General features: G+C 33.4%; 6 protein-coding genes across 7 annotated transcripts; 4 read left to right on the forward strand and 2 right to left on the reverse strand.

The window, feature by feature from the left end:
* Window positions 1-166: 166 nt before the first annotated feature.
* Window positions 167-1,845, reverse strand: LOC111294123 (UPF0603 protein At1g54780, chloroplastic-like). The gene is made up of 3 exons (XM_022887306.2): window positions 1,275-1,845; window positions 832-1,024; window positions 167-599 (listed from the first exon to the last, which is right to left on the reverse strand). The coding sequence occupies exons 1-3, from the start codon at window positions 1,719-1,721 to the stop codon at window positions 352-354; spliced, it is 888 nt and encodes a 295-aa protein (XP_022743041.2). The 5' UTR covers window positions 1,722-1,845; the 3' UTR covers window positions 167-351.
* A 107-nt stretch (window positions 1,846-1,952) lies between these two features.
* On the forward strand, window positions 1,953-5,006 carry LOC111294124 (uncharacterized). Its single transcript, XM_089743059.1, has 5 exons — window positions 1,953-2,385; window positions 2,859-2,938; window positions 3,777-3,834; window positions 4,024-4,096; window positions 4,380-5,006. Exons 1-5 carry the CDS (start codon window positions 2,327-2,329, stop codon window positions 4,506-4,508), a joined length of 399 nt encoding a protein of 132 aa, XP_089599185.1. The 5' UTR covers window positions 1,953-2,326; the 3' UTR covers window positions 4,509-5,006.
* Window positions 5,007-6,628: 1,622 nt separating this feature from the next.
* On the forward strand, window positions 6,629-11,115 carry LOC111294120 (sodium/hydrogen exchanger 1-like). Its single transcript, XM_022887301.2, has 14 exons — window positions 6,629-6,972; window positions 7,062-7,180; window positions 7,332-7,429; window positions 7,777-7,836; window positions 7,931-7,977; window positions 8,058-8,252; window positions 8,875-8,921; window positions 9,019-9,085; window positions 9,200-9,300; window positions 9,417-9,518; window positions 9,656-9,794; window positions 9,874-9,936; window positions 10,064-10,147; window positions 10,244-11,115. The coding sequence occupies exons 1-14, from the start codon at window positions 6,793-6,795 to the stop codon at window positions 10,574-10,576; spliced, it is 1,635 nt and encodes a 544-aa protein (XP_022743036.1). The 5' UTR covers window positions 6,629-6,792; the 3' UTR covers window positions 10,577-11,115.
* Window positions 11,116-11,255: 140 nt separating this feature from the next.
* LOC111293929 (Mitochondrial inner membrane translocase complex, subunit Tim44-related protein) lies at window positions 11,256-15,720 on the forward strand. 2 transcript variants are annotated; one of them, XM_022886995.2, is made up of 12 exons: window positions 11,256-11,461; window positions 11,761-11,801; window positions 11,936-12,045; window positions 12,165-12,245; window positions 12,472-12,551; window positions 13,113-13,164; window positions 13,438-13,527; window positions 13,768-13,836; window positions 13,983-14,084; window positions 14,576-14,644; window positions 14,960-15,016; window positions 15,458-15,720. In XM_022886995.2, the coding sequence occupies exons 1-12, from the start codon at window positions 11,376-11,378 to the stop codon at window positions 15,542-15,544; spliced, it is 924 nt and encodes a 307-aa protein (XP_022742730.2). In that variant the 5' UTR covers window positions 11,256-11,375; the 3' UTR covers window positions 15,545-15,720. The 2 variants fall into 2 exon arrangements, with proteins under 2 accessions (XP_022742730.2, XP_022742731.2); XM_022886996.2 differs by lacking the exon at window positions 13,768-13,836.
* A 389-nt stretch (window positions 15,721-16,109) lies between these two features.
* Window positions 16,110-16,859, forward strand: LOC149514919 (uncharacterized). The gene has a single exon (XM_089743058.1). It carries the CDS (start codon window positions 16,110-16,112, stop codon window positions 16,641-16,643), a length of 534 nt encoding a protein of 177 aa, XP_089599184.1. The 3' UTR covers window positions 16,644-16,859.
* Window positions 16,860-16,934: 75 nt separating this feature from the next.
* LOC111295490 (phosphoglycerate mutase-like protein AT74H) lies at window positions 16,935-19,830 on the reverse strand. Its single transcript, XM_022888993.2, has 2 exons — window positions 19,186-19,830; window positions 16,935-17,928 (listed from the first exon to the last, which is right to left on the reverse strand). Exons 1-2 carry the CDS (start codon window positions 19,664-19,666, stop codon window positions 17,495-17,497), a joined length of 915 nt encoding a protein of 304 aa, XP_022744728.1. The 5' UTR covers window positions 19,667-19,830; the 3' UTR covers window positions 16,935-17,494.
* Window positions 19,831-21,493: the final 1,663 nt, after the last annotated feature.

Below are 21,493 nucleotides of genomic sequence, written 5' to 3' on the forward strand. Positions count from 1 at the left end.
TTACTTACTCTATTGACACAAAGGTAGACTATTTATACGCAGAGTGTTTATATATATGTGTGGCATATGCAGCTACACTCTCAAACTGGAATATTTACTATGGCTTGATTTTTAAATATCCAGTATTCGACTTAAGTGATACTCATTGAATTTTTATGCTAAATGATAGGCAGTTAAAATCATTCATTCATTCATTCATTGGCTTCGATTTTTGATTTGCAGCCTTAAGCATTCTAATTGATCATGTGCTATGGTACAGCTTTGTTTAGATCAAACATTATATTGATTCTGGTTTTTTGAATACAAACCAAAAATCTGTACTACTGCTTAGAGGGAAGTGACAGATACACATTACTTCTTGGAGACATAAGCATAGTATTGTGCCATGGGAACGACAAAAGCAATCACCAACAAACCTCCAACTACAAGGCTGAATTGTCCCCGTTTCTCTTCTGTCTCTTCCCTGGATTTAAAATTGGACTCCCGCTTATTCTCCTTAAACATGGGGCCGCCAGGATCTGGAAGTCCATCAATGGCAGCAACTAGCCGTTTGGCACTGCTGTAAATTGCTTCATTGTACTTTTCTTCCGTAGCCAAAACTGCAATTGAGAGAACAGTATGGTCAGTATAACTGCAACAAAAGAAATGAAAGGAAAAGAAAGATATTATACATGGTTTTGCGGCAAGAACTTACAGATTCATACCATTAAATCTGCCCCCAGTAATCTTTGAATTCTTATGTTTTCGATATCTTCAAACATTTCAAAGTACAGGACTAAGGAATATAATAAGGTTTTCAATTTCAGTTTCAGTAACAAAAAGAAAACTTACCGGGAAGGTTCTCTGATACAGTAGCATCAAGAATATTTTCTCCGACAGCGTCGACAAATGCAGGTCCACCAGTGACCGCCCCTTCTTTCTGGCTTGTAACAAGCACAACAATACCTTTATTACTACCCTCTTCAAGTGTGGGATACCAGCGCTCCAAAACTTGGTCAGCATACTCAAAAGCATCAGCTTTGCTCTGAAATCAAATTTATTTCTTCAATCATAATTCTCAAACTTACATATGTTTCACAAGTTAAAAGCAATCCAATATTCTCACTGTTGATGAGAAACTCAAAGTAAAAGAAAATGCATTATTGTTATTATGACTTCATGTATAATACATGTAAAAGTAAAAGAACAATAAGAAACCAGCAAGGTATCTCATGGTAGTCAGAAACTCACAATTATACAAGTAAACCAGTCAATTTATGAAAACAAGATCTTACCGTGAGCTTTCTAACGGTAATAAAGTTAATGTGGAAGTTCTTCCTTGATTCCAAATCAGATAAAAGTTGCTTCAGATCAGATTTTGTCAATCTACTAAGCACATTAGCATCATCAACTACATAGGAGTCCTTTGGTGGCCCCTCATTAATTACATCAAACTCTGATGCCAATGCATTGCCAATGTACAAGACTGGAGAAAAATTGAGTGCCAAAGAGATAGCTAGAGCTGCTAGTCCTTTTTGTGCATGAACAAACCAATTTTTTGGTTCTGTCAAAGATGGTCTTAGTGATTGGGAAGTGTGTTTTTTGCGGCTACAAGTAAAGGGTTTTGAGAGAAAGAGAGAAGCTGGTCTTGGTTGAAGTGAAGGTGACAAAAGGTTCTTAGAAGTGGATGCTTTTGGATTCAAGATTGGAGAAAGAGAGTGAGAAGAGAGAATGGTTTCCATGTTAACTGTTCACCAGCTGGTGGATAGGAGAGAAACGAAAAGTTTTGAAAGAATTAAAAGAGAGAAAAGAAAGAATTTTTCATTGCCCTTTCCATGTGTTTCTCGTTTCTGTTGAGTTTAGAATGTTTGAGTGGTCTGGAATTTGTCCATTTTTGGATTGGTTGGCCATATTTTTTCTGGAGGATAACGTCCCTCACCAATGAAGATAAACAAGGTTATATTGGTCTATTCATAATTTATCAGGGCTATCCCAAAGTGCTTATCTGAGACGTACATCATTTTCAATAAAATAAAATGCCCTCCTGTTACTGTCCCACATTATCTACTCGTCTATTAACAACCAAGAACTCCATTTTCCCTCCTCATGGCCCTTCTTCTCTCCTTGTCTCTACACCCTCCAAACGCCAAACGTACCACTCTCAAGACTCCAGTTCCAACCAATATCATTAAAACTCTCAATACTAGACAGTTCATCATTAATGCTACTTCATTCTGCATCATTTTATGGGCCCAACAAATCCCAGTTCCACTATCTTTAGCTGAGACTTCTACATCTTCCAAGCCGGCTTTGAATATTGCCAATACCAAATCTTGATTCCAGTTCTATGGTGACGATTTTGCCATCAGGATTCCTCCTGAGTTTGAGGACATCATGGAGCCTGAGGTACATATATTCATCTGATAAAAAAAAAGAAACTTGTATTTAACAGGCATTGCAAATTTGCAATTAGTTGCATTCTGTTTCCTTCTCTTTCAATAATTGAGATTATATATACTTTCTGACCAATGTAGCCATTCTCGGATAGTTTCAGGTACTTGTAAATGGTACTTTAATGCACTTTAATGGTACTAATTGCCTGTGCTCTCAATTTGATCTCAATGGCCATTAGTTTTGATGCATAGTTTTTTCAATTTAATATTTTATTCTGGCTAAATCTGCTGCATGCTTATATTCTTGCTGTCTATGGTTTGGCATCAAGTTGCAAAAAGAGATGCTTCTGCACTCATTACCAAAAATTTTTGTTGTTTATGGAAAATAATATTGGAGTTAATACTAAATTATGATCAGTATTTCTAAAGATAATAGAGTTTTGTTGCTTTTGTTGATATAATTATTCAATTGCTCTATGTCTGTAGGATTTTAATGCCAGAGCATCTCTGTACGGGGACAAGGCAAAGCCTAGGACTTTTGCAGCACGATTTGCATCAACTGATGGGTATGCAGTTTTATACCATGTTCCTTTCCCTTATCTCTTCATTTCATGCTCGTTTATTTTTCTGTATGATTAGATATGCAGAAGCTTATGCTCCCTAGGAGTAATTTATGGATGAACCATGCACAAAAGAGTTTTGTTCTGTAAAACTTCTCATGTTCTCAGCTTGTATTTGAAATCTGTCATATTGGTATATGTTCAGATCTGAGGTTTTGAGTGTTGTCATTCGCTCAACAAATCAACTCAAAATCACCTTTCTGGAGGTTTGTGTCATGTGGTTTATTATTAGAGCTGGATTAGCCCTCCGAGAGCATATATATCAGTTGTTGTAATGTTCAGATTTCTGCCATGGTTGCCAATCAATGCATGCCATATATAATGAGTTCAAAATGATATTGAATCATAACTTTTGGATATATGGATTATAGAGCTCTCCTAAATTATTACCGTTAATGTATCAGTCTATTTTAACCAATCAATCGGGTTTTCAACTTATTAGATTACAGTATGTAATGTTTGCCATGTTACCCTATCTCCTGGATTGATCGGTTTCATCTATTTGGAGTATTTTGCCGTCAGCTTTCTAGAGAACTTATAAGATCTTTTCTTACTTGAGCAGGCCCAAGATATTACTGATTTAGGTTCCATAAAGGAGGCAGCTAAAATCTTTGTACCAGGATGGTTATGACTAAAATCTATGTCCCATGTTGATTTAGGTTCCATAAAATGTAATTATTTCTGTCTATCAAGTATTATGTAGGAATAAATGAACACTAGCTTTCTTCTTGACTCCAGTCATCATTACCATTGGTCTTCAATTCTAGTTTTGATGCAATGGCAGGTGGAGCAACTCTTTACAGTGCCCAAACCATAAAGATAAAGGAAGATGAAGGTTTCATGTAAGTTATAGTTTTGATATTCCAGGACTACTATAAACTATCGATAATGCATTGGAAGGATGTTGCCCACCAAGTTACAAAGGATAAGGAATATAATGTAGAAGAAAAGTTGTTAAAGCATTTGTATGAAGTGCACTATCTTTGTATCTGACTCTGATGTATGCTACTGAAATGCTTGATTCATGTCAGGACTTACTATTTCTATGAATTTGGAAGAGATGAGCAACGCATTGCAGTGGTGGCTGCAGTTAACAGTGGAAAGGTGTGTGAATGAATACTCTTGTTGTTAATATGACTGTTATTCATTTCCGTAATTATGATACAATAGTTCTTATCTTGCCAAAAGATAAGCCAATGTATAGCATGGCATATTGCCTCAAGATTGTGCATGAACGATTAAGCTTAAGGCTGATTGCATTTTGGCTGATACTCAGACCTGTCAGCTAAATTTCAGGAATACAATTCTTACTGGGATTCTGATGCAAAAAATCTTACATATTGATCAGTCTCATGTTGTATATCTAATGAGCTAACTTTTGTTGCAGGCTATTATTGCTGGAGCAACTGCTACACAGTCCAAAGAGGATGATGATGGAGTGAAGCTACGCTCTGCAGCAATCTCATTGACAGTTCTGTTGTCATTTGCACAGCAACATATTAGGCAGGTTTGTTGAACCACATATTCAGTTTTTACAAGAAACTGATTGGTTTGGGAATTGCTCTCTGGTCATTATCTTGTTATAGACTTCATATCAGAGATTCATCTGCCCTTTTTGGCCTTGACTTCATGTGGGCAGCCCTTTGCCTTTTCAAACAACTTTCATTCTACAACAAATTGCACATTGGGTCGATGACACATTTTTGAAACAACAGCTTGAAAACAGCAGAAAGCTTAAACAGTTTGAATATAAACTTCTTCATTTGTGGTATATTTGATGACCTTTAAGCACAGTTTGCTGATATTTTTGGGTTAGAATTGTTCATTTCATTCCTTTAACACCATATCTGATGACTCAAAAGTAACATTAACCTGCCTGATTCTATTTTGCTTGTATGAAACATCATACAAGTGTACTGACAAGAATTTTCAATAACTCATTGGCCTTGACACATAAATGCAATGAAACTATGTCATGTTGACTCATAAATGCAATGAAAATGGAGTAATTTCTGATAACAATTGTACGTGCATGCATGCCGGGCTTAGCTCTGGTCTTCCAGAAAAAATATTCAAGAGGGAGTTCGACCCCACTCTAATAAATATGTTTCTTAGGACCTAAGGAAATGCAGCAATTCTTTTTTCCAGTACAGAAGTGAGAAATTATTTGCTAAAATAAAAAAGAAATTATTTCCTTTTTTTTTAACTATCATATATAAATATATATATATATATATATATGTATATATTTTGCATTTTCTATCAACAGACATATGTCTATCGACGATATATTACATTTTAAATATATAGCATTGAAATCATGAGGTTTTTTTTTATTTTTTTATTTTTTGAAATTATGAGGTTATTAACATATATTGAAGGTCTCTACATTATTGATTTAAGGGGAAATACTTAACTATGATTTAGTCATTGCAAAAGGAGCCTTGACTTTTAATTTTTAGGCTTTAATTTTTGCCCATGATTAATCCTCTAGGCTGGCTATAACATTCATGGATGTAAATGGCCACGTTTCGACGCCTCAATGACTCAATGGGGTTTTTCTTTTTTTAATCCTAAGCATTCTAGGGTTCTTGGAACTAATGGCTGTATCAAACAAACATACCCTTAAGCAGTACTGATCTCCTGTAGGTTGACTCACCTATTCACCGACTTCCCACCAGTGAATTCTTGACATGACACAACAAATTCAACGGAAGTTCACTTTTGTTATGCCCAAAAAAATGGAAATTTCCATTTTTATTTCCCTAATTTTCCTTACATTAGCTTTAAGCCCAATTAAAAAAGAATAATTTATTTATTTTACTCTTTGTGCTCAAGCAATTAAAATATTTCATCCTCCTCCTTTATCCTTTATAGAACAAAAAAAAAAAAAGGGTATAAGTGCAATTTTTTAGACTTTCTAGCATAAATAATAAAAATATAAAAATCGATAAAATGAAATGCAAAATTTAAATTTTATATTTTACATTATGTTAATAATATAATTTTAAGAACATGTATTTCAATTAAAGATATATTTGGTATCGTAATTAAAAAAACTCTTATTATGTCATAATATCATTTTATGAATAGATCCTTATAATATAATGAAAATCTTTTTCATCATGATACCAAATGAAACATAAAATAAATTATTTTAATTTTACTTATTGTTAAATTAAATTTTAGATCTTGTAATTTAAAATACAATATAGTAATATAATATGTGTACAATACGAATAAAAAACACAAAAATGCATAATACGATTTAAAATTTTAATAATAATTATATATAAATTTAACAAAATAAAAAAATATATTTTATATTTTCATATCAATAAAAATTATAATACATAATTTTTATATAAAACACGATATAAATATATAAATTTTAATAGTTTATATAAATAAATGCATAAATATTCATATTTATCAAATTTAGCCTTTGATAAGCATCGTAGAGAATTCGAAGAAGAGTGAAGGCATGATGTTACTTTAATAATTTCCTAGTATTTTCAATTTGACGTGGCAGAATTTTATTGTTACATATGGCAGATAGTAGGTGATAGCACAGGAAAAAAAAAAATCCCCACATTACCCATGTACCTACCAGTCTTCCCTCCAACGGTTGCTTTAAAATGAAAGAACCAAGACTATCTGTGTAAACTCAAATTGAACCCTTAATCTTTGCCACCATTCCAGAGGCTTCATATGAACTTTTCTAGTGTTCCCTGAAGCAATCAGTGCATCAAAAACCAACTCTTCTTGTGAATGCAAATTTCATCTGTAGACCCTCAAATATGTCCACCTTTGAAGCCATGTCACATCTTTCAGCAGTCCAAAGTTCATCAGATTTTCTTAGTACTACCACCATCATTGCACTTACAGTCTTCTTTTCACTTCTTTGTGCTTGTATCATTGTAGGACATCTACTCGAAGAGAACCGGTGGGCTAATGAGTCTATTACAGCACTTCTTTTGGTATGCAAAGTTGGTTTTAGCTTCAATTTTTGGCCATTGTTTTGGTGCATATAACAGTTGCGACTGATTTCTGTGTGGTCTGGATGTAGGGGCTGTGTGCTGGAGCTGTGGTATTGTTAGTGAGTAAAAGCAGTAGTTCTCGGATTCTAGTGTTCAGTGAGGAGTTGTTCTTCCTTTATTTGCTTCCTCCAATAATTTTCAATGCCGGGTATGAATCTGCTATCTTTGCTTCAAAACAGGTGTTTGAATTTAGGTTTGTGTTAAATAAACATGGGATGCAGATTTTTTGGTGCTTAGTATGTTCCATAAATGAAGATTGGAAGCAATTTTTGTCTCTTAATTTGAAAATCTGGCTGCAGATTCCAGGTCAAGAAAAAGCAGTTCTTCAAGAATTTCACAATAATATTGATGTTTGGAATTTTTGGTACTGTAATTTCATTCTGCCTCGTATCAATAGGTAAGATCTACTATTCTCTTGACTACTTACCTGGAAATGTTGATTGTTAATCCAGGACTTCAAATGCTCTGGAGCGTACATGGACATACCCAAAATTGAAAAACAAGAAAAGGAAAAATTTTCCCTGACAACCCAAAACCCTTTCCGTTAATAAGTTTGATAAATTCGTCACAATTTTTATGTATATATTATAAACGGACACCTCCAGGAAAAGAAAAATCCTGATCTGTCACTGCACATAGTCAGATAAATAGCTTATGGTGAAAGGTTCAGTGACTGATTCTGTTATCTGATATGCTCTAGAAACAAAGTCCTAACTTGGTTAATATTTTTGGGAGACATTGCAGGTGCCTTTTTGCTGTTCAGGAGAATTGGTGTGACATCCTTGGATACTCAAGATTACTTAGGTGATATGAATATAACAAATGGAGATTCATCCTTTTCATATGCTGCCTGCAATTTTTATTCTCCAGCACTGACAGTTTCAGATTCCTAATGCAGCGGTTGGTGCCATATTGTCAGCAACTGATTCAGTGTGTACATTGCAGGTATATTTGATAAACTTCTACTATTTGTTTAAATATAAATTTGCAGAAATTAATGCATGAATTGTTTTCTGGTGTTAAAGGTTCTGAATCAAGATGAAACACCTTTCCTCTATAGTGTTGTATTTGGGGAGGGAGTAGTGAATGATGCTACTTCTATTGTACTTTTCAATTCAGTCCAGTCAATTGATTTTGACAACATCGATGCCATAGTAGCCTTGAAACTGTTGGGGACCTTTCTTTACCTCTTCTTCTCCAGTACCATTCTTGGTATACTAGTAAGTGATCATCACATCTGGCTTCAATTACTGAGATTTTTCAACGAATATGATTCCCTTTTTTTCCTTTAATTTTTGGATATAGCCTATGGGGATGGAGTTTTTTGCATGCTCTTTCAGTCGCAGCTCTAGGCTGAGTCCATCCCTTGAATTTTTTTTAATTTCTTCCAGTCAGGAAAACAAGTTTTCTTTCTTTACTGTTATTCGAATAGATGATTTGTACAAGTGCTCTGGTGTGAATTTATCCAAAATTTCCTTGCTTAGAGCTTCTAGAATTAGCTAAAGCTAGGATTGGCAATTCCTTTAACCATGTCATGCTTATTTTGTGTAAAACACAAAAATTGTTATGTCATATTTCATATCAATACGTCAAATATGAAACATATTTTTTGATTTTATTAAATCCATATACATTTTTTGTTAAAATTTTAAACCATATTATCTTCATATCATTTTCATATTGTGTCATCGTACCATGTTTTAAATTCTCAAGTCTAACTAGAGCCACATAACCAAATCAGCCACACAATTTCATCTTATTTCAATCCAAATTTAAAGTTAGTATTTTGAGGGTTTAATGAGGCTTCAATAAATGCTAAATTACTCAATACCAATGTTTCAGGCAGGACTTTTAAGTGCTTTTATCATAAAAACGCTTTACTTTGGAAGGTATGGATGCCCTCCTTCGGTCGTTTGTCGATGCATTTGTTGCTAATATTCCTTCAAGACAATTCATAAGCAATGGCTTTCTGTTCTTAAAATATAGGCATTCAACAGATCGGGAAGTTGCTCTCATGATGATCATGGCTTATTTGTCATATATGTTGGCTGAGGTAGAATAAGAGAATCTCAAAAGTATTTCTTAATTTCATTTCCTTTTCTTCCGAAAGAAAAAATCCCGCCACAGTACATTTCTTAGATGTAATAAACTTACTTTCTTCTTGCAGCTACTGAGTCTGAGTGGGATTTTGACAGTTTTTTTCTGTGGCATTGTCATGTCACACTACACATGGCATAATGTTACTGAAAGCTCGAGGATAACAACAAAGTAAAAGCATTCACATAGAAATCGATCTTGATTCCATACTTAACAATGAATGAGTTTGATGGATTTCCTTTTGACATGTTTTAATCTTCATTCTTCATACTGGTTGATGATTCCAGGCATGCATTTGCAACAATTTCATTCATTGCAGAAACATTTATATTCCTATATGTTGGCATGGATGCCTTCGACATTAACAAATGGAAAGCTAGCAGTGCAAGGTAATTTATTCTTACTGATTTATCGTTTGAGCAAATTACTCAGTTTCCTCTTAACTATATAACTCCAATATGCAACTTGGATGATTGAGCAGCTAGAATATCTTATGATTCTTACTTGCATCATATTCTGGATTCAGTGCAGGAACTTCAATTGCTGTCAGTTCAACACTGCTTGCATTGGTGTTGGTTGGAAGGGCAGCATTTGTATACCCTCTGGCAAATTTCATTAATTGTATTAGAAACCGAAGCAGTTCGAAGATTGAGTTTCGACAACAGGTGATAATGCAACCATCCAAGCATACAGCCATTGTCAAACAGTTCTAATCCCAACTTTTCTAACTCTTTGAATTCTCAGTTTATAATGTGGTGGGCAGGCCTGATGAGAGGTGCAGTCACTATTGCACTGTCTTACAACAAGGTAAATTATCCCATTTCTAAACCCGAGGTTTAGTTAAGTGGATTTATGCAAGTAACCCTTAAAACGTATATCCAACGGATCAAGGTTCAAACCCTTTGTTGATAAGTTCAAAATGACTCAAATGCAGTTTTCAAACTCTGAGGACACAAACATAGAAGATTCAGCACTAATGATCACCTCAACCATAATTGTTGTCCTGTTCAGTACAGTGGTAAGTTAATTAGTCCATAAATTCATATCCTACTTTTGCTATAAGTTGAAATTGTCCTGTCATGAACATTGGTCTGAAATTTTTGTTCTCGAGCAGGTCTTTGGTTCCATAACAAAGCCATTGATCGAAGCAATGCTGCTACGACATGCAAAACCAAATGTTTCAGATGCTGCTGACATTCCCAGCCTAGAAGACTTGAGAATTCTGTTTGTTGAAAATGGTGAACCAAGTGATTTGAGAGGGAATCAACCAGCAGCCCCTAAGAGAAGTAGTTTAAGGTTGCTATTGACTTACCCCACTTGGACTGCTCATTACTTGTGGAGAAATTTTGATGATAGATTCATGAGACCAGTTTTTGGTGGAAGAGGATTTGTTCCATTTGTGTCTGGTTCACCCACTAGTGCAGCTGATGAAACTTCAGGAACCTGATGGAAATCTGCAAGCATTAAAATTTTCTTTTTTTCTTATTTATTGATGATGTTATAATAATTTTTTTTCTTGTCCCGTAATAAAATCTTATTCAGTGTATTTTTGTATAGTAACGACAATGTAAGGTATTGCAATTTTTTTTATATAAATGAAGCAACAATTTAGAATAAGGAAAAGATTATAAATGTTAAGATTTAAATTTTAAATGTGTTGAATGTCACCTCTTAAAATGATTACACGAATTAAATGAGTTAAATTTCGAGTTCATTGTAACATAAAATTTATTGTAAATAGTGACAGATTCAGAATTTTTTTCGGTGGTATCTACTAGAAAATTTTTTCTTTAAACTTTCTTATATATATATATTTTTTTCATTTTACATCTGCCTTTGATTGTAAATTTGAAAAAAGGGTCACGTCTTCACTAAATTTAAAGGTTTCAATGTAGCATAAAAGATAATTTTTGATTGAGAAACCAAAACTTGCTTAGTAAATTCTTCTGGTATTCAAATTATTTTTATGGGCTTTGTTTTTCTTTTTAATTGAAAAAAAAAAAAAAAAAAACTAAACCAAAATCTAAACAAATTGGGCTACCATTGAGTCACAGTTAGTAACCCAGGCCCAAGACGGGCCCATCATACCCATAACGTTAAGCTGCATATATATTTGACGAAGCCGCGTTCTACCATATACTTTCTCCTTAAACCCTTGAAGAATCGCAATTCACAAACAAAAATCCTTTCTCTCTCTAAGATCACCAAAATCAGAACCATTAAAAAGCTTTGAAGCTTTGATTTTGATGAAAAAGATGGCTCTTTTACGAAGAATCAACACTGTTCGTTCTCTTTATCAAACCTTTGAGCTTCAACAATCTTCTTCGTTTCTGTAAGTTTTCATTTCCTTCTTGGAATTTACCATTTTGGTTCCTTCAAAAATGAAAGGAAAATCGTTAACCTTCGAAAATGGATTGATTTTATTTATTTTTTTAAATAATGAAATCCCTTCATATATATATATATATTTGGGTTTGTCTTACATTTTTGAGAACTTACTTTACAATGTTTGGTTACTGGGAAAATGAAGGAAATAGAGGGAAATTAGATTAGAAAATCAAAGAATACCCTTTTTTCTATTAAAGGGATTTTTTTTATTTTGGTATTAAAGCTTAGGTTTTTGCTTTTCAGGCTTAGGAGCTCAAGAAGCTATTCCACAGGGTTTTCAAATGGTAACAATTTTTTTAAAATTTTGTTAATTTCTATGGAATCCCATAAGCTTAGTTTATATAATGAGTTTTTGTTATTTGTCACCAAAAAAGTGCTTCTTTTGATAATAATTTTAAATGGCTTTCATTGTTTGCAGTTCCTCAATTCTATGGCCAAGGCCAAGGCACAACTTATTGCTTTTACAAGACAGATAATAATGCTATTCCTTGGACTTCTAGAAACAAAATGACACTGCGTTCTACCATGGTAACATTCTGAAGTATGAAATGCAAAGTCAGATAATTTTTTTTTTCTTTTGTGTTGAAGCTCTTGATGTTATATTGCTAAGACAGTTAATCTGGTATCTTTGTCTGATTTGATTTTAGGCTGCTGAATTGTTGATCTTTTTGAATGACAAAAAGTTCCTAGCCACACAAGCAAAAGCCCCTGCACAAGTTCGGAAAACAGTGTGACACCTTCTGAACTGGCCCTACTCAATATTACCTTTCTATCTCAATTAGTACTGGTGGTTGTTTCCTTTATGGTGCACCATTACCATACATTTTGTATGCATATGTGTTTTTTGATTTGTTCTTACTTAGACCATATATGAACTTATAATGGTGTTTTATTATTCTATGATCATGCTGCACAAAGTAATTTAAGCCTATGCTCATGTCCTTTTCAATGCAGGGAGCTCAATTGTCCATTACTAGCCCTGGATTGGTCTGTGAGCCTTATGCTCCTGGTGAACCAATCACATTTTGGAAGAGGTTAGTCTGATTTCTGTGTAGTTGTTATTAAGGCATAAAGGTTTTGCAATGTAGTTTTCTTACTGAATCAAAATCATAGGTTCAGTTTGAAAGAATTTTTCCATAAGTGCCTATAGCACTATTGTCAAATTCAAGTATCTATCTTGTTGAACCCAATAGTCAAGTTTTTTGGTCAAGCAGGAGCAATATTGTGAAGATGCAGATAAAAAATTCATAAAATTGAATTGGGAGGCTGTCATTGCAATACATAGCTGTTTTGAGAACCAGGTTAATAACTTCAAGATTAGGCCTAGCTTAAATTCTAAAATGTTTTGGTTGCCATGTCATTTACTGGCACAAATGGGTGATGCCATTCTCTGAAAGTAAAAGCAAAGTTTCTATCAACGAGGGAGAACTAGTCCAACTTCAAGTTGCAAAATATGTAGTTGAAGTTTAGAAATCATGTGGTTCATTCTCATTAGACTTACATTCTTATCGTATATAGCCTTTTCAACTGACTTCCAAAAACAGATTGTGAACATAACTTTGCCCTCAGGAGTCTTCTGATCTGTTGTGTATCAGATATTTCACAAGAACCGGTTGGAGAAGAACAAAAGATGATATCAAGTCTGAGGTAACCATCCTGCATAATTTATATAGTTTGTTCCAACTCAATTGTATATTCTTAAACACCCTATGCCAGGACCATCCTTTTTGTGACAACATCTGACTATCATATACTATTTTTCTGAAAGATCTCTCTTCTGCTTTTCTTTTTAATACCTTAAGTACATAATAGTGGTAAGGTGAATCATGTGCAAATTGCAATGTAGAAATGTAGATATAGACTTGGAGAGATTCACTGCATGATTATCTTGTAAGTTACATTCCAGTTTCTTATTTGCAGCTCAAGAGTGCCTATGCGATTGCTAGGTTAAGGAGATCTGGATACTCAAAAAACCAGTTCTATAAGGAGGCCGTAGAACTATACAAGGAGGTATGCAGATCCACTGTCCTGAATTTGCTATTGCTATTATATTGCTTACTCTTTAAACTTGTGTACTAGGTTCATGGCCTAGGTTTGTGGCTATCATTGCACTGGGACCTAAGGTGTTCCGAAATATATGTGCAAATATATCCGCAAATTTGCTTTATTTTATATTTTCTTGGGTTATTGCTTGTAAAATTCCATTGATGTTCTTTCTCACCATGCTGTAACTAATTTCATTTCTCACAGATAAACACTCTAATAGCAAATGGTGACAAAACATCATTACGGAAAGCAGTCACGGAGAATATGTTCTCTGTATGGTTCTATTCCTTCTAAAGCTGTCATTCTGTTGCTTCTCTAAGTTTTTTATGTTTACCTGTTTTTCATGTGTTAGGCTATTAACAGCATCTTGTTTTCTAATTTATACAATATTACAAAATACATTGTTTGATTTCTGATAGGCACTCAAGAATGAAATTAAGCAAAGGGAGTCTATCTGGAGTAAGGTTTACTGGGAGATGGTTGAACCTATTGTTAAAATACGAACTTTGCGAGCCCGACTGGTTAGTATCCAACTTATTATTTCTTTTAAGGTGTTAGTTGTCCCCATATTCTATTTGAAGTCCTACTTTTTTGTGAACTAAATAGAGATACTCAGATTAGAATGACAGGAAAAAGCTGCTGACCGATGCTTGCGATGTTTGTTTGGTAGAAGGAAATGTTATATATGGTTTCTCAGCTTGATTATTTTCAACTGCCATGAATTACGAGAATTGCTGCAGCAGTTGATCTAGATGTATCCATTTTTTTAATTTATGAATGCATTGTAGTTGGAAAGCTCTTATTGTTGCACATATGTGACCCTTTAGATAAGGTTGTAACTTGTAATATGGTGGATTCCCACCTCCCCTTTTTTTTTTCTTTGTATCACCAAGATTTCTCTAGGAAAGTAGAGGAGACATACAGATATACACCCCTAATCGTAATTAATTATCAGTGTCACCTGTTCTTTATTTTAACTAATGTCCTGGCTTTTGGTGATTCTATATTACAGATTGGTGTTGATAAGAATGATGTTAATAAAGTGTTCGTACAACTTACGCTTGAGTTCCTGACTAAGGAGGTAAACTTATTCTACTTCAACTTCCTCTATCTTTGTATGGCTACACACGTGGATGCATATTGATGATCCTATTTAAAACAGAACACAGTCAACCCATACTTTGAAGATATCCATCCTTGGTGTGCTGCTCTTGCAAGATTGCAGCCATACCTAAACATGACCAAGAATTTAATATTTTGTTATTTCTTGAATGAAATTTATCCTTTGTTATTGATGCTGCAGCAACAATTGTACACGACCACTTGTTTATTGAATATATCTAGGACCATTTGTTGATCATGGATTGACCTGGATAGTGTCTTGTTGTTTTGGCAGAAATTTGAAGCATATGATTCAAAAGGTGCTGTTGTTGCTGGGGATAAAACTAAGGAGGTATTGATTTTTAGTAATATTGATATGACATTGACACTTGATTTTTTCCACTCTTTAAAGTTCATCTTCTTTCGATTGATATAATTTGTTGCAATATTCTAACCACATTCTAGAAAGCTGCTAAAACTCAAAGTGGTTAAGATTAAGAATCTCTTGAGGGTTAATTCAGATTGGTCAGTTAGGTACTTTGAGATTCTGCAATTAACCAACTTGAAATGTTATATTATGTAAAAAAAAAATTTGCATATAACAGAAATGACTGTGGAATGAAAAGGCATTCATGTAGAGTCAGGTCCCATTGAGATGGTATACAACTCAGTATTCACATGCATTGCTGTATAGATATATCATGTATCAATCACTATTGATGCACCATGATTGTTACCAAGTGTGGTCTCATCTGCTTTGGTTTTCCATGTAATCCCTGCCCATGTTTTGCAGGTTCTTGTTCGTTCTATCTGGGTATTTGAGAAGTCTCTCTTTCATCCTGGAGCTTATTGGCGCCTCTGTGGACGAATTAAAATGTGATGCCAGCTATTATTGACGGCAGACGGATACTTGCCACCCAATCTTGTTAGCTGACCATGTTGAAATTCATGCAGTCAATATAATCTATCCATTTTGATAGACCCATTTTGATAGACTCAATTTTTGGCGTGACGTCTTTGAAGACCATATAAAATGACTAGCAGTTTATTATTTAATGCCCTATCTTTCTAATTTCTCTCCTCACGCAGTCCTTCTTGTTCCTAACACGGCGCTGTTATCGACGAATCGATGCCGTCTTCCCAGAAATCATCTTTCTCTCCCGAGTCAAGTGGAAGAACTAGTTCAGAATTATGTTCTAGGATTTATAACTTGCTTCAATCGGGCTTTGTGCTTTGTGTAGAAGCAATGGCCAGTAGGTAAGATGGACAAAAGTTTGGGGTTTTGACATTTGGAAGTCCATTAAGAAAAGAAAAGTATTTCTCCCGAGTAGTTTCTTCTTGCTTCCAAGTAAAGTATCCATGAAATGAATTAACCTTCCTTCCATTCTCATTTGCTGATCAGATTCTTAAACAATCATAGGCCCTTTTAGAATTATATCCCAGAAATGGATCAAAGGTTTCTTGGCCTTTGCCACAGGCTCTACAACTTCATCAAGAAATTTCTAGCAACATATGCCATGAAAAGTGTAACTTTAGGCCGTGGTTCTCATCAGTCTCCAGCTCAATTACCTACCTCCGGTGCTGCGTCAGCCATATCCAGCTCCATGACTGACCAAGCAACACACCCCATGGCTCAAGAACCACCACTCGAAGATACAAGTTTGCATGCCGAAGTAGAGCCTGATCCAGCTCATAATCATAAAAATGTTCAGGAAATGGGTGATGATGGCATTTCTTCTTCACCATCAAAGGAAGAGAAAATTGAAGAGGAAGCAGCAGTGTCTTCAATTGCACCTGAAGCTCGACCTCCAAAGAAAATGGTCAGCATAAATGAAACAGTAGAAGAGATGCCTGCAACCAGCAACAAAAGTAAAAAGAAGAAAAGAACAGAAAAGGTGGGTTCATTTGACCAAGAAACAGATGAGCCAAAATCTTTGAAATCCATTTTAAAGGTGAGGTCTAAGCCAGATGAGAATTAATATATGAATTTTTTTGGCCTTGGAGATGGCTCAATTGATAGAGCTAGCTGTTGCAAGTTGCAACCATAGATTGTCAATTCAACTGAATGGTTAAATTCTCCATGCCAAAAAAAAGGGGAAAATTTTCAATTTGGTCCAACCCTGAAAATATATGGAATTATATCGTATCAATGCATCATCTCATTTAGTTTGAATAAACATTATCAATTGTTTCAATTTCTATTCTTCTTCTATATAGGTTTTTCCAACCTCAAGAATGGCCAAATTTCAGGGAGATATTTCTCATTTAAAAAAAAAATTAAAGCAACAAATAGGATATTTGTTTTGCTCTTTGTTGATATTAGTATTAATTTTATCTTGAATATATGTACCCAATGACATCGTCCACAATTATTAGATAAATTCAAAGATAAGATCTATCCATTCATAAGTCAATTGTATATAAACCTATTTATCAAAATTTATATTCATAAGTCACTTTCTTATTTCTTACTTATATTAATGTTTCATTAATAATGATCTTGCTAACATAAGATTATATTTGACCATTCGTGATTTTTTATTTGTTTATTTCGTATCTAATATATATAAAATTATCGTATCACAATTTATATTTACATACCGAATACAAAATATATATTTTTATTTTTATAAAATTCATATACAATTTTTATTAAAATTTTAAACCGAATTACTTTCACGTCTTTTTATATATCATTTCCGTCTTACATCACCTTGTCATATTTAAAATTAATAAGTCAATTATGAGTTGCTTGTTAAATCTATCTACATGAATGAACTTTTCAATAGAAATTACTACAACACAACTTTTGAATTCTAATAATCAGTATCTAAACCATTTTTTTGGTATCATCATATGAGTCAATATCAACTTCTTTGACATCCTCATCATCTGAGTCTAATTGATGGTTAAAAAATGAATTAAGATAACAGCTAGAATGATCATTCGAATCAGCCCTGTTGGCATTAATCCGCCATTTCTGATCTTCTATCATTTCTGCAGATAGTCCCCATTCTAGCAACTCTTCATCTGTATGATGGATTGCTAAGCTATATTCTCCACTATGTCCCAACTCCATAACTCGAATCTCACAATTGCCAAGATTGTTTAAGAGCTCGAATTGCTCAACTGTCCATTTGAACCACTTCATTAGAAACACCCGGCAGGCCAGACCGTGTGAGATTATTATGAGATTAAAGTCTTGAGTAGGATCAATGTGAAGCCTATTTAAGTCTATGTCTCTCCATAGTGATTCAAGAAAACCTGCAAAATTCAAGATATTTCTTTCACTATTGCTTTCATTAATCCAAAATGCATATCAAAACCTTTTTTTTTTTTTTTTTGGTACAAAACGGGCTGCAACTTGAGAATAGCAGAAAGGATTGCAGATGCCAAGATTTGAACCCCAAACCTACTAAATGCCACCTCTTACTGGTAGCTACATGAACCAAATATCAAAACCATTTGATTATCAAGGGCCATTCTCTAAGGACTACGATTTAAGAAGAAGAAAGATTCATCCCTTTTGTCTCATTTTCCAATAGATACAACCACTTGACCATCATAATCCACTTGAAAAGCCAGAGTCACATCTGGTTCAATCCTAATTTCCTTACTTGAAGCCTCCTAAAGCCAGTGACATAATTATTGTTACCTCACTCAAGTTCTACATGTATTAAATGGCAAATCAAGCCCTCCAACCAACCATTTTAGCAAATGGTTTCCACAAAGTCACTCTCAATAGTCATGCACAACCATCATAAGAAGAATTAAAATCACTCATCAAGTACAATTGCCTAATATTTTAGCATGTCCTGCCACCAGAATATTATCCATATAAAAAATTTTGACTAAAATGGCACCTAATATAATACGTTTGCGGTAAAAAAAACTGTTTGACTTATTTCCTAGGTTCGACTAACATTTTGAAGACGCCATTTTTGTGCAGAGATTTAAGATCAGACAAACATGCATACATCAAAGAAATCTATGCTCATACATAATCAAGGAAGAAATCAAACAGAACAGTCCTTTACTATATTCAAAACAGAACCCAATTTTTTATTTAGAAGTTGTTTGCTTTCAAGGTTTCAAAACAAGCCATTATCTAATGGCATCGTTTCCAGAAACATTTCTTTCCAACAATAGCAAAAATACAGACAGATGCGGACAGATGTTCCTAGTCTTTGATTCTCTTTTCTTCCTGCTTTCACAATCAATGAAAAAACTTTCAATGCCATTAACAAATGTCCATGAACCAATTCCAATCAACTAATACACTAAGTAACTGACTAACTAACTAAAGAAACCAAAGACGAGATTGCTTCTATGAACTCGGAAATTCCACCAAAAAGATAACTTTTTTTTCAAAAGTTTTGACTTTAACAACAAGTGAAAAACTATTCAATTTCTCATTTCCAAATCACCATTTTCTCAGCAGAAACTTAATTTCCTAACAACCCTTTAACCAAAAAGAACGGAAATTTTCTCAAGAAAACAAAAGAAAACTCAAGAACTTACTGGAAACACGATCAAAAACATCAGCAGCAGATTCACCTTCCGGGAACCTATAAAAGAACCTCCCAAACTTTTCCCTCGTCTCCTTTATAACTCTCATCCTTTCCTCCACCTGGAAATTCCCAAAGTCCTGTTCTCTAATCCTACACTCTTCCCTCACCCCAATCACCCTTTTCTTGGAAAACGATTTCCCGATCTCCCGTAGAGTGGATCGGGTGCGCTCGTAAGGAGAGACGTAGAAGTAGACCCGCCAATCAGAGGAAGAGCCATGGCAGGAAATGAGGTCCCGGAGGTGGGAACCGGCCAGGCGGGCTTGAGCATGGCCTAGTTCGGTTAAGGAGATCTGGTGGTCGGGGATTGTCGAGTAGGCTGAGGTGTCTAAGTTGCCTTCGGACTCACCATGTCGGACTAGGATTATGCGTTTCGGTAACGGCTTCCAGCTGTGGTGCTGATGGTGGTTACGATTATGGTTATTCTCTTGCATTCTTTTCTAATTCTTGCTGGAAATGTGGGATTTGGGGATTGGTTAGAATGTTGAACATGTGAATTAAAGGTTTGATTTTCCTCTAAAGGTTTGATTTTTTTTTTTTTTTTAATTTAGAAATATCTTCTTTGTTACTGTTGGCTTTTTATTGCAAGGTTTCAACGGTCCTACTTTCTTTATTTACTATGTATAGTAAACCTTAATTTTGGAATTTTGTTTTTTATTCAAAAGTTAAGGATATATATAGCTTTTTTTATGAGTAGTTGGATTTTGCCCCTTTTATTTAATGTAATTTTTTTTTTTAGTTTTAAGTAAAATTTTTCCATATTTGATTTTGTAAGTATTATTGTTTGAATTTTTTTAATCTTTTAATTACTTTTTTTATTATTTTTTTATAAAGAGTGTCATAATTGAAAATGAAATATCCGAAAAAAATTATAAATATTAAATATTAAATTTATAGACACAAAGAAAAAAATTCTAATTTTTTTTTATAAAAACATTTTAAATGAAGAGAGATTATCCCATTTCAAAATCATAATATAGTGTAGTTTCAATTAAAATGTATATTGAATTTGCAAATCACTTGTTGAAAAAATAATTAAAATAAAATTTAAAACTTACAAATAAAATATTCTGATTCTTATCAATTCAACCAACTTTCGTTACTAAGAATATCAATTTTAGGATAGTTAATAATTGTAAATACATGTTTATCATTCAATGCAATCAATAATCTCTTTTAATTATATTCGTTTATTAAAAAAATTAGTTTGATTTTTATATTCGATTTTAAATTTAATTTTTTGTTTTAACTAGTGATAGCAACAGATCTGGTTAGGGAGAGTTTTTACTCGTCCTGAACCCGATCTGATCTTATAAAATTTTTATTATTTTTATATCTGAATTTAATCTGATTTAATATTATATAAAATCATATACAATTTGATTTAAAATTAATAAAATATTATTTTTAATATAAATATAAAATTATATATAATTAAATAATTAATTAAAAAATAACCGACTCATAATTTTTCTTTGTACCACTCGACTCGATACCTAATTAAAAAAAAATCAATCATAAGATTGGGTTAAATCGAAATCTGTCGATTTCTAATTTTTTTTGCCTTTTTTAGTTTTAACTTAAATTGATATGTAAAATATAAGAGATAAAATAGTAATTTTTTAATTAAAATAATAAAATATATTAAATTTTGAAAATTTGATTAAATTTATAAATTACTCAAATCAAATATTAAAATACTTAAATTTTATTTATTCAATAAATTAAATTATTCAAATTTGATTTAATAATAATTAAATTTATTTTATTTTATTTTAATAAATTAAAATAATTTATTAATATTAATATATCATTTATATCTTGTTGTTGTATTTGATTGAATCTTACAACTCAGACGAAGATTAGATTAGAACGGAGATGCATATCCATTGTTGTGGTATAATTTTTTTAACATGTCAAATCTGGCAACTCCTTATCCACTTAGGCTTAAATGTAGCAGCCCTCACAAAGGAAGAACCTTTGACTTTGTATTTATGGTTCAACATGTTTCATTTTCAGTTATTATTTGACAATTGTTGGCCATATCCTTCCAATAATTTTTAGTAAAATGAGAACTAAAATTAATACCATCGAAATATACAGTTAAGACTTCGAAACTAATTTCATGTGTCACACATCCATAAGTTTTTCTTTTATATCATTCCAAAAGAAAATTTTGGGCCTGGAAGCCTGAAAATGGGCTGGTCAGTGGGCTTCTTCCATGGCCCAAAACAACATGCTTCCATTTGGGTCATGTAATT

The sequence above is a fragment of the Durio zibethinus genome, chromosome 14 (assembly GCF_047325235.1).
Source record: "Durio zibethinus cultivar Kanyao isolate XHJ-2024 chromosome 14, ASM4732523v1, whole genome shotgun sequence".
Classification (NCBI taxonomy): Eukaryota; Viridiplantae; Streptophyta; class Magnoliopsida; order Malvales; family Malvaceae; genus Durio; species Durio zibethinus.